This window comes from Myotis brandtii, unplaced genomic scaffold (assembly GCF_000412655.1).
Source record: "Myotis brandtii unplaced genomic scaffold, ASM41265v1 scaffold496, whole genome shotgun sequence".
In the NCBI taxonomy this organism is placed as follows: Eukaryota; Metazoa; Chordata; class Mammalia; order Chiroptera; family Vespertilionidae; genus Myotis; species Myotis brandtii.
The window spans coordinates 649563-660843 of record NW_005368921.1 but is presented as its reverse complement, the minus strand read 5'-3'; the positions used below and the strand labels follow the sequence as shown (position 1 = coordinate 660843).

General features: G+C 48.1%; 2 protein-coding genes across 4 annotated transcripts in view; one reads left to right on the top strand and one right to left on the bottom strand.

Annotated features, from left to right (window-relative positions):
• LOC106727888 (neural Wiskott-Aldrich syndrome protein-like) overlaps window positions 1-9996 on the top strand; it is a 10882-nt gene extending 886 nt beyond the window's left edge. The window contains exon 2 of the mRNA XM_014548142.1: window positions 9133-9996. Coding sequence (XP_014403628.1) covers window positions 9133-9149 — 17 coding nt within the window. The 3' untranslated portion in view covers window positions 9150-9996. The remainder of the gene's footprint in view (window positions 1-9132) is intronic.
• The window catches only part of IKZF4 (IKAROS family zinc finger 4 (Eos)), a 39292-nt gene that overhangs the window by 15819 nt on the left and 12192 nt on the right, over window positions 1-11281 (bottom strand). For 2 of the 3 annotated variants that reach the window (XM_014548102.1, XM_014548104.1), the window contains exons 2-4: window positions 7796-7870; window positions 7553-7633; window positions 2941-2988 (exon numbers count right to left, since the gene is read on the bottom strand). In XM_014548102.1, coding sequence (XP_014403588.1) covers window positions 2941-2961 — 21 coding nt within the window. In that variant the 5' untranslated portion in view covers window positions 2962-2988; window positions 7553-7633; window positions 7796-7870. Of the gene's footprint in view, window positions 1-2940; window positions 2992-7552; window positions 7634-7795; window positions 7871-11281 lie in introns of all 3 variants that reach the window. The other variant, XM_014548107.1, reaches the window with a different exon arrangement.

Sequence of the window (11281 nt, the reverse complement as noted above, 5' to 3'; positions counted from 1 at the left end):
CCCAAGCCAGTGCAGGGGCGGGGTGGGGGGTGTGCACAGGGAGCCAGGGAGCGGGAGGCAGATGCCGTTGCCCTCGTGCCCAGCAGACAAAGAGGAACTGCACAACAAATGCCTGAGAGAAGCAAGTGTGTGCAAGAGAGAGATGGATGGGCCCTCGGGGTGGGAGGGAGAAAGGGGGCCCCCAGGGAAGGCCCAATCCTCCGCCAGCTGGGGAAGCCAAGGCCCCCAGAGGTCATGGGGCCCAGGACACGGGGCAGCTTCAAGGCTCTCAGATCCGCAGAAAGCCCCTCCCCCACCAAACTCAGGCACTCCGATTCCCTCCTCTCCCTCCTCCTCCAGCAGGGAGGTCGCTCTGTCGGATCTGGGGACTGACAGTTCCCTCCTTCTCAGCTGCGAGAGGGCTCAGCACAGTCTGGTCCCAGGCTGGTGTGGCTCCGTGGCCCTGAGCCCTTTCAGATCCCCGGCAAAATGCTGGTCTCGTCTCCTCGCCCCTCCCCGCCCGTGCCCCTGGGGCCGGCCGCCTGCCTGCAGCCCTGGATGAATCCGCCCTCTATCAAGACAAGGCCTCCGCTCCCTTCCCTTCCTTCCAGAGGAGCTGCTCAGTGACGTGCTGACCTACTTTGGAGACTAGGTTTTCTGATTCCAAGAATTTGGGGGTGGGAGGGGCTGTGAAACTTTGGGCTGCCTACCCCTGGATCTCTTCCTACTGATGTTCCCTTGAACATTTCAGGGTCCCAGAAAACTTGGGACAAGCACTGCTCAAACAGTTGTATGAGCCAGTCCCAGCAACCCGGCTTCCCTGGAAAGAGGGAATGGGGGCAGGGAGAAGCTCTGGATGGTAAATTAATGACTCTTCCCTCTCTCCCCCAGGAGGGAATCATCTGCACCTTTAGGAAAGATGGGCTTTCGGAACTGGGTTCTGTGAGGTGGGAAAACCCGGGTGAAGAACAGGAGAGATACGCCCTTCATCAAGTGGCCAGGCGAGGAAAGGCCACCGGCTGTGGAGGCAGAAGAGCTGGGATGGCCTCGCAGGAGCCACGGGGGTGCTTTGGGAGGGTGTACACTGCGTCAGCCTCCCCGGCTGCCTCAGACCACTCCAGGAGACATGGGGCAGATGCCCCGCCGGTGGGCTGTCTCGGCCATGCTCAGTTCTGTAGGGGCTGCTACTTTTCAGGGCTCATGTTGGCCCTATCTGGGTTTTCCCTTCTCCCTCTTTAAGGGAGCTGCTGACGTCTAGAATTCTCAAAACACAGGTAAGAGGTGGCTGACCTCTACTGTCACCCAAAAAGCCATCCTGTGCAGAGGCCTCTACTTACACAGGACATGCCAACCTGCTGAAAGCAGGGGAAGTTTGGTTTCATAGCACAGGAAAGCAACACCCTCAGAAATTTTCCTCTAATATCCATGATTCTCCAGAGACAGGACTGAAAAGAGCCTGTCGTATTTCCTCGCCCACCTTCCTGGTTTCTCTTCTGCCTACCATGGAGCAGGGACCGGTTTTCATCCGCCTGAGCGGTCCTCGGCAATAAAGCAGGGTCCTGAGTGAGCTTGTTGCTCTGCAGTGGTTTTCTGAATAGGCTTAATGAGCAGGAGGTGGGAGGGCTGGCTGGTTCCTCAGAAAGGCTATGGCTTTCAAACCAATAAAGCCTCTTTCAGTTATGTCAGTCCCCTTGGTCCCTGTCCCTCTGTCCAGACGTGGCAGGGACTGAATGCCTTTGCCCATTCCAATTCCTTCCCTCCTGAAAGGAAAAACGGGTCAGAGTTGTCTTCCCTTACATTACCCAGGAGTTGTCAGTGACTCTTAAATGTGTGCCGGATCCACCCTGCTGTCTCCTTCAGTGCATGCCCATACTTCCTCCACAAGTCCCACTTGAGGGGAAAAAAAAAAGCTAGAGGTCATTTCTACAACGGTGCTTGAATATCTGAGGGGGATACTCATCATGTCAAAAACCCGATTCTGGCTTCCCTTACCTCGTATAATCATTTCCTGCCCTGGCATTCTAATGGTCCAAAAAACGATTCCTTCCATCTTAAACACACTCTGTCTTGGGCCCTTTCCTATACCCTCAGAGCGGGAGCCAGATAAAGTTCCTCATTTCTTTTCACCTTGTTAAACTCTGAGAGCATCCTGATAACTTTCCTATCTCTAAAAGCCAGGCATACCATGAGCAATGATCTCTTCTGCCTCAGTAAGAGTATTTGGCAGGTATGAAAAGCTGTATGTTCTGATCATTGAAAAGGATTGGGGGAAAGGAGAATTGAACTCTGTATCTCCACTTCAAAGGCTGTAAGCCATTGGTCCGCTGGCCAAATTCAGCCTATAGATAAGTTTGGCTTGCCCCATGAAACATTCTTTTTAAATTGAGTCATTATTTTTATATAAAATCTGGATTTTTGATTTCTCTTAAACAATTGGAAGTTTTGGCCACACTGGATACACACACACACTCCCACACGGACACTGAAGAGCTGTTGCTCCTTGAGGAAGGACGTATGTTTTCCAGTTCATGACAGTCCCCACCATTCTCTTCTGCTCATTATTCTAACCCAGGTCATTCATTTATATACCCATCTGCCCCCCCACAGGCCTTTGAGGTTTGAAACCCTGCTCTACTCTCTATTAAATATCATGTTTGCTGGCGACTTCAGAGAACAGAAGGAACTACATCTTCCTTCCATCTCTTTGCCTCAAATCATTCCTCTCTAATAGTCTCTACTCATATTCCTCTCTTATTCCCTTCTCCTATCACCCAAGAAGCCTGGGAAGAAAATCACGAAGGAATGTAAAATGACCAAAATAAATGATTACTATCAAGCACTACCAAGTGTGGGTGTCGGCTCTGTGACTAGGGCACTCAGAGGTCTGCGGGGCTGAAGGCGCTGCTCTACAGGAGTGTCTGCTCCCGGCCCCTTACAAAGAGAATGCACAAGAGGGCATACCAGACATATAGGAGCGGCCATTGCAGTCTTCTATGTCCATCTTAGATTCTGCTGAAAAAGAAAATAGCTGCTATTAGAAGCCAGAACTGGGAAGGGAAGAGGTTTCTCTCTAACATCCTGGAGTTAGCAAGAAACCTAAAAGATCACTTAGGTGTGCTCTGAGGAAGAAAAACCTCATCCCTTATCCTGGTGAGGAAGACAATGTACCCTGACTTACAAACCCTGGGCCTCTTCCAACCCACACCTTCTGTTTCCCAGGCTCTGGGGTGGAAATGCTCTCATTCCAGAGTGGTCCTGGTTGTGTTGTTCTGAGAGGGGACCCTTTCCTTGTGGGTGGAGCTAATGCTGTAGGAAATGAGGCAGGTTACAGCTCAGCTCAGCCCAGCCCTTGAGAGGCAAAAAAAAAAAAAAAAGTTCCATAAGGGCTCTATACCTTGTTAAGGAGTAGTAGTAAGAGGAGGAGGCAGGATTCAGTCGTTCAAGGGATTCTGTTTTGTGTGTGTGGCAGGAGGGAGGGGGACAGGAAAGTAGAAGGTGGAGGAGAGCAGCCCACCGCAGGTTCAGTGAGGAGAGTTCTCTACTGAAGGTATATAAACAAATTAAACCTTTAAGTGGCCTCCCCACCTTCTTGTCAATACTTTGATATGCTTATTGCTTTTAAAGAAGGGGGGACCCTGAATTTGAAATGCAGGTTAGCCCTGGCCTGTTTGGCTCAGTGGATAGAGCACTGGCCTTTGGGCTGAAGGGTTTGGGCTGAATTCCAGTCAAGGGCACGTGTCCTAGTTGCGGCTCGATCCCCACTAGCGGGTGTGCAGGAGGCAGCCGATCAATGATTCTCTCTCATCATTGATGTTTCTATCTCTCTCTCCCTCTCCCTTCCTCTCTGAAATTAATTTAAAAATAAAATAAAAAGAGTGGGGCAAGGAAATGAATAGCCTAAGCTGCCTCCAAGATTCTTGGTTTTGAAGGATCCCACTGAGGCAGGTAGATGCAAATTTGGTTTGCTTATAATATTATATTGATAGAGCCAGGGGTGGGGGTGGGGTTTCTGAAGAGCACACAGGGGTAAAATCTATTTTTTATTTTTCTGCTTCTTTCCCCTCCCTGGTTATTCCTTTTTTTTTTTTTTTTAATCCTTACCTGAGGATTAAAAAAACATTTGTTTTTTAAAAATATATTTTCATTGATTTCAGAGAGGGAGAGGGAAAGAGAGATAGAAACAGCAATGATGAGAGAGAATCATTGATCTATCTGCTGCCTCCTGCACATTGCACTGGGGATCAAGCCCACAATCTGGGCATGTGCCCTTACCAGGGAATCAAACTGTGACCTCCTGGTTCACTGGTTGATGCTCAACCACTGAGCCACACTGGCTGGGCTTTACTGATTTTAGAGAGAGAGAAAGGGAGGGAGAGAAAAAGAGAGAGAGAGGAACATTGATGTGAGAGAGAAATATTTATTGGTTGCCTCCTGCACATACCCCAACTGGGGATTGAATATGGGACAGCGCTCCAATAACTGAGCCACTCGACCAGGGCATCCCCACCTGGGTTATTCTTGTCTAGTTCTGAGAGACATCATACGTCTCTAAAAACTCTCATGGAAAAGCCTGAAACATTCCCAAAGCAAATCCCTTGGATTTAATCAGAGAGATTGCTAGTCTCACCCAGGAAGACGGGGTCTGGACAAAACATTTCTCTAAGTCCTCCCTGGGGTGTACTGAGCTTTGGAACCAGACAAGCCACATTAACAAGTGGGTTCTTAAAAGGTTCCCTTAGGGGCAATGATTAAAAGAGCCCAAGTCCACAGGGGTTAATGAACTTGTACCTTCTGGAACTAGCCAGAGAACTTGCAGTGGTCAGAGATCCAAAGATGGGGGAGGGCGGCTTGGTACTCTCTTTCATTTCCAAATCATTAGCTCCATAATTGCCCTTTGGGATTGTTCAATATTACTGCAAAGTTCAAGATGCCGCAGGTGATTTCCCTAGAACCCCCTGACCCCCCGAGTGCAGGAGAAGCAAAAGTGAGTAGGAGTTCCTCAATTTTCTGCTTGGAGAAACTGAGGCTCATTGCAGTTAAGTGACTTGTCTCAGGGCTCATGGTGAGACTGAGAAAAAGTATACACGTCTCCTGCCTTTCCGAGATGTGTTCTCTTCGTTAAACCATCTTGCTTCCTTTCAAAAGCCAGATTACTCAAGGCCTTCATGGATCACTTGCTTTTTCCTGGTTATAACATTAATTAAGGCATAAGGCATCTTTTCCTTTGGTGTGATCCCTGTGGGAGTGGGGTCTGTTACTTAAAAAGGAAGAACAAGTTGAACAGGTTCTACCAAGAAATATGCTAATGCAAGTGTGTGTGTGTGTGTGTGTGTGTGAGAGAGAGAGAGAGAGAGAGAGAGAGAGAGAGAGAGAGAGAGAGAGAGAGAGAGAGAGAGAGAGAGAGAGAGAGAGAGAGAGAGAGAGAACGAACACCAGGGGCTAGCTAGACAAGCACTAGGTGGGCAGAGCAGTTGAAGCATAGCATCCAGCTAGCCCTGGCTCTCACTCTTGGACACCTGCCCAAATGGCCCCAAAACAATTCCATAAGGATCTGAAGGAGTTGGTTTGAGTTGGACTTTGTTCCTAGCAGTAAACTGAGCTCTTCTGCTTCTTTTTTTATTTGATCATTTTTGTTGTTGCTAATCCTCACCCAAGGATATTTTCCATTGATTTTTAGAGAGAGTGGAGGATATTTTTCCATTGATTTTTAGAAAGAATGGAGGGGAGGGGGAGATAAGAGGAACATTGATGTGAGAGGAATATCGAACCTGCAACTGAGGTACGTGCCCTTGACCAGAATTGAACTGGGACCCTTCAGTCATTGGGCGGATACTCTATCCACTGAGCCAAACCAGCTAGGGCAGCTCTTCTGCTTCTTAATTGCTTTTAACAGGTGCTCTATGACACATCTTGGGCAAAACAAGTCTTTAGCCGCCTCTAACTGGTCTAAATACCAGTTGGTAACCCTGGAAGCCAGAGGGCATTGAGATTCTGTCTTGGTATTCTGAGGAACAAATCAGTGATGAACTTCACTATTTGCTCAATCCCCAGGTGGCACATCCCTCCCAACCTTCCCGCTCCCCATCCCTCAAAGCACCTCCTCCCCTGCCTGGCCAGGCAGGCAGATCTTAGTGTCCCCTTAGAGCAGCGGTTCTCAACCTGTGGGTCGGGTCCCCTTTGGGGGTCGAACGACCCTTTCACAGGGGTCGCCTAAATACATCCTGCATATCAGATATTTACATTACGATTCATAACAGTAGCAACATTACAGTTATGAAGTAGCAACGAAAATAATTTTATGGTTGGGGGTCATCACAACATGAGGAACTGTATGAAAGGGTCGCGACATTAGGAAGGTTGAGAACCACTGCCTTAGAGGAACTGGGTCAAATTAGGCAGTGCCAATTGGAGACATACCACAGGGGGAGGAGGTACAAGGATCGAGAAGTTAGTTACACCAGACAGGTTTGGCTCCAAGATCTTGGGAGGAAACTGGCTTCATAGCAACACAGATTCAGTGATAAAAGTAGGCACACTATGTACGGTAAATTCAGTTTAGCGAGCTGCATACAAAATGACTAGAAACAGCTAGTCTCCCAATTCAAAAGGAAGTATCTCTGTGAGGACAGAGAAAAGGCTGGTCACTGTAATCTCTGTAGACAAATATTTTTTTCTCTGTTCTTTTGAATCCACTTGGCACCATAACAAGAGTCCTCCATGGCCTTGGCTTTCTCCCATCAACACGATGTCACATATGAACAGGAAAGGGCATCCCTCCCAGACAGATTTCCAATCACACTTCCTGACAAGTAGCAGGTGAGGATCAATCCAAAGTCTGGCTTCCAAGGTCAGGTCAGGCATCAACTACCATCCCCATCTCCTCAAAAAACATTCCCGCAGTTCTATTGGTGACAAAAATGTCAGAAAGTCAAGTTTTCTCTATGTAGTGGCTCTGAAAACCTGAAATAAGATGGATATCACGAGGAATTAAAACTCCTCAGATCCTCCAAGGAAAACGGTTTGATCCAGTAACACTCCAAAATTGAAATTTAAACACACTCCATGTAGCCTAGGCGGTGAGGGGGATATTGTTGGGAAAGAGGATGAAGGTAGAGAGTGTCAAGAACCCATGCCATTGTTTGATTTTTAGTCCTGAACTACAGCAGGGAGAAGTGGAAATTGTTTCTCTGGTCTGCCTTAGGACCTGGGATCTGAGGTAGAGCCCAGTGGTTATTAACAAACAGACCTTCCCACATGCCTGGGAGTGAGGACTTCAGGTACTACAAATAGACCAAACCCACACTATCACTCTCTCCTTCCTGTTCCTTTCTGAACTGAATAAACAGGGAAAAACCAGATTGGAATCACATAGCTGGCTCTGCTCTCTACCAAGGCTTTGCAAAATTGTGGAGGGGGAAGAGGTGGAGGGTAGAGGGAAGAGGTGAAATTAGGCATTGTTTGCAACCTGACCGCACACCCCTTTTCAAGGAAACAGACCTGGACATGGAGCAGTTTGTGGCTCTGAAATGATCTTTAGGGACAACCTAGCGCCCTCTGAAAGAAACCCACTAACCTTTCTCAGCTCCTGTGTCTGTCTGTACAGCAGAAAGATCTGCCTCATTTTTTCATCAGGCCGTAGGTGGTCACCTTCTGTCTATACATAACACAGACAAAGACATCTCAGCTTCATTATCCACGTGCGTGGGGAGCAGTGCAGAGGGGATGAGTCCCCAGGTCACTCTAGGAATGGCCAGCCTCTAAAATAAGAAGGGGTAAGAGCTGGAAACAAAACACCCGGGCGGTGGGAAAATATCACCTTTGTCTCCTCCTAGATCTCAGGTGAATGCATCTTTTCTCTTGTTCATTGCGCTCCTCTGTCCTCCCATGTACACTGTGGAAGAGAGAGAAAGCTAAGGTTTATGGGTGGGAGGAGAGACAATCCTGTCCTCCTGTACCTCATTTCAGAACGTTCGGAATAAGAAAAGGGCCAAACTAAACAGTTGAAATCACTAGGTCTGATGCACATGAGATGATACTGAGTTTGTGGAGTACACTCTTGAGTATATAATCCCTGTGTTTATAGAGAGGCCCCACAGTCACTGTGTTCAGCTGTATGTTTGGGGAGGGTTGGGGGAAGTAGAGCAGGGGGATTCAATTTGAGTTTTATAATGATCAGTTTTGAAGCCAAAGATGTCCAAAACAGGGTTAGCTATATCAGGTGAAGTTTGAAATCACGTAGAAGTTGCGCCCTGGCGGGTACGGCTCAGCTGGTTGGAGCGTCGTCCTGCACACCAAAAGGAGGCGGGTTTGATTTCAGGTTAGGGCACATACCCAGTTTTCACGTTCAATCTCCCATCAAGACATGCAGGAGGCAACCGATCAATGTTTCTTTCTCTCTTTCAAATAAAAATCTTAAAATTACATAGAAGTTTCAATTAATTACTCTGATTGGGGTAGGTTGGCAAAAAGGTGGAAGAGATGGGAACAACTGCTTTTGGTGGCAATCCTGGACAGAAGTCCCTTACGCATGTTGATCAAAAACAGCTCACTGATGTTTGGGCCAGAAAGATGTTTTCAGGCTCCTCCATAACAAAGAACCTTGAGTAGACACCCCAATTTGGTAAGCCTCTCCTCATGTGGAGGGCCTTGGAGCAGGGGTACTCTAGGAGCTGGAGAATCTTGGAGCTAGAATGGAGTTGAGAGATATCTCCAATTTCTTGTTGTCTGGGGGGGTCTTTCTACTGTGGCATAAAGTTAAATCTTGCCATAGCTGGAAGGTTTGGGGCCACCCTGCTTGCTCAATCTCTTGGGTGATAAAATGAATAGTTTGGGGTTTACATCTTAGTGATTGAAATCCTTGAACTAGAAACACAGGTTTATAGATGGGAAAAGAAATAATCCTCTAGCTCCCATGTTTCTTTTCAGAGATTATAGGCCTGAGGAGAAAGCCAACCTAGACACTCACTAAATATCTTTAAGGTAGAAACAGGGCTTCCTGGCTCAAGGATCACACAAGCATATATATGACCCTTCCAGCCGAGTTTACAAATTGATGCTATCCCCAGAGGGACCAGGCCATTCACATCACCGCTACTCTTTCTTATATGTTTTCATCTGATAAACCTTGAACTTGTCTCTGTGTTTCCAATACAGAGTCCACAGCTCTCTGAGAAGAGGATGCAAATCCAACAGCCTGGAATTCAGAGCCTTCTCCTGCAGGGTCAAGAGACCAACAGAAGGGAGTCCCTCTGCCTGTGGCACTGTCTACACCCACAGGATCCCACACTCTTATTTGTTTCCACAAAGTAAAATGAGGCTAGAAATAGCTGCCCAACAATAATTTATCTTTATTTTTTCCTTGGCTATTTTGTATGTGTTCTGAGGGAAGAGAGATGGCCAGTTTGAGAGAAAATAATTCCTTTGTGGATGTTGTGGGGGAGAGGCTGGGTGTAAAAGGTGGGGTGTTCCTCCCATGTTGGGGAGTATGGGCTGCAGATTTATCTCCCCCCTCCTCCCCTCCCCGCCCCTTGGGGCTGCAGATTTAAATTAAGAGGAAATAAAGAAGAAATTTTGGGTTGCATTTTTACTGGAAAAAAGTCAGGACTTATTTCTGAGCCAACTCCTGAAACAAGCTGTATCCTGAACCTACTGTGAGGAAGGGGACTGCCCAGAAGCTACAATTGAACTAACTGTCCTCAGTGAGCAACAAAGACATCATGTTTTGTGCTTGAGACTTCAGCCTCTATTGACTAGAACAAGATATAATTCTGAAACTGCCAAAGTGAAGGCAGCTCCCACCACCCTGGGGCCCACCCAAGAAGCGCTATTGAAACCTCTCCTGCTTTCCAATGGTAAGGCTATTTTCTTCTTTTAAGACTTTATTTTTATCTCTGGAGCCACTCTTCTGACTGTTCTCATGACCTAGGGAGTTGTCTGGATTCTCTGGTTTTAGGCTGTTAGCGGAGAAGGCTGAAGTTCACCACATACCACAACGCAAGGTTCGCAGGCCCATTAAGGGATGAGGGGCTCCTGGTAGGCATTAAACATACTCCTAACAGACGCTACACTTTCAGATGGTCTAATTTGGACTTTTATCTGGTCTTGTCCTCAGAATCTGAATTATGTTAAGTGGAAACATTCTAGGTAGTCAGACACCTGTTTTTAACGCTTCCTAAGGATATGAACACATGAACTTCACCCAGGCTAAGTGAGCAAGTAGCAGTAAGGGGAGATAGCCAGGCCTCAAAGGCCTTCAGCTTGGCCAGGATGATGGCAGACCTAGAGCTGACATGTGAGTGAGTCAGGACCACCAAGCTTGCCACCGATGCTTTGAGTGCTCAGGGCCGGGAGAGTAGGGCACAGCTGGACATGTAAATGGGAGTCAATAAGAGTCCAAACAGTAGAGTTTTGCTTACAAGAGAGGGGACTGAGGCAAAAGAAGGTATGCAAAGCGTGACACATGTGGTTGGTAAAGCAGCAAATCTTTCTGGGAGCAGAGTTAGTAAATTCTTGACCTCGGAGAGGGAAAAAAATGTACCGTATTTCCTAAACATCTCATAACCAAAGGTCCATGTTCCATTAAGCATTTCATTGCCCCAGACCGGGCCAGTAATGATAAAAATAAACCCCAAATTCAAAAAGAGAGAGTTTACAACCAGCAGACAAGGGGGAAGAAAATAACTAGAGTTTACAACTCTAGCAGACCACGGGAAGAAAACAACTGGATGGGGCTGTGTGCGGAGGCACTCGGAGGGCTGTTGTAGTTTAGACCTGCTTCCTAAGTCTGTCGCTCCCCCTGCCTTACCCCCCAGATCCACCCAGGGCTTCCTCCGCTACCTTCCTTTCTTAGGCTCACATGCCCTGAATACCTTCCTTCTCGGGTCCTCTCGACTTCTCACCCTACAGTACCCAGAGGGCACTTTCCACTCCACCTTAAGTTTCTTCTCTGCCACGTGTCTCCCACTTTGCTCACTGTCTCCACGATCTTTCCCCCCTAGGCCCGTCCTTCCCTGAAACCTCGACCAGATCCTGGCGTCCCTGGCTTTCCGCCCTAGATACCTTCTCCGCTTTCCCTTTCTCCGCGGTCCCTCCGGTCCACCCCAGCCGTACCCTGACCTCTCGCACGCCGGCCCCTGCATGTCATTGGTCCTCTGGCTTGACCCAGCTCCCGCCTTTTAGCACCCCTAGGTCCCTGCTACCGCCCCCCCAATCCTGGGCCCCGCGCCAAACTCCCCAAGGCCAGCCTCTTTCCCTCGGGCCGCAGCCATGCGGGGACCCTCCCGCCGCCAGCCCTGCGTCAAAC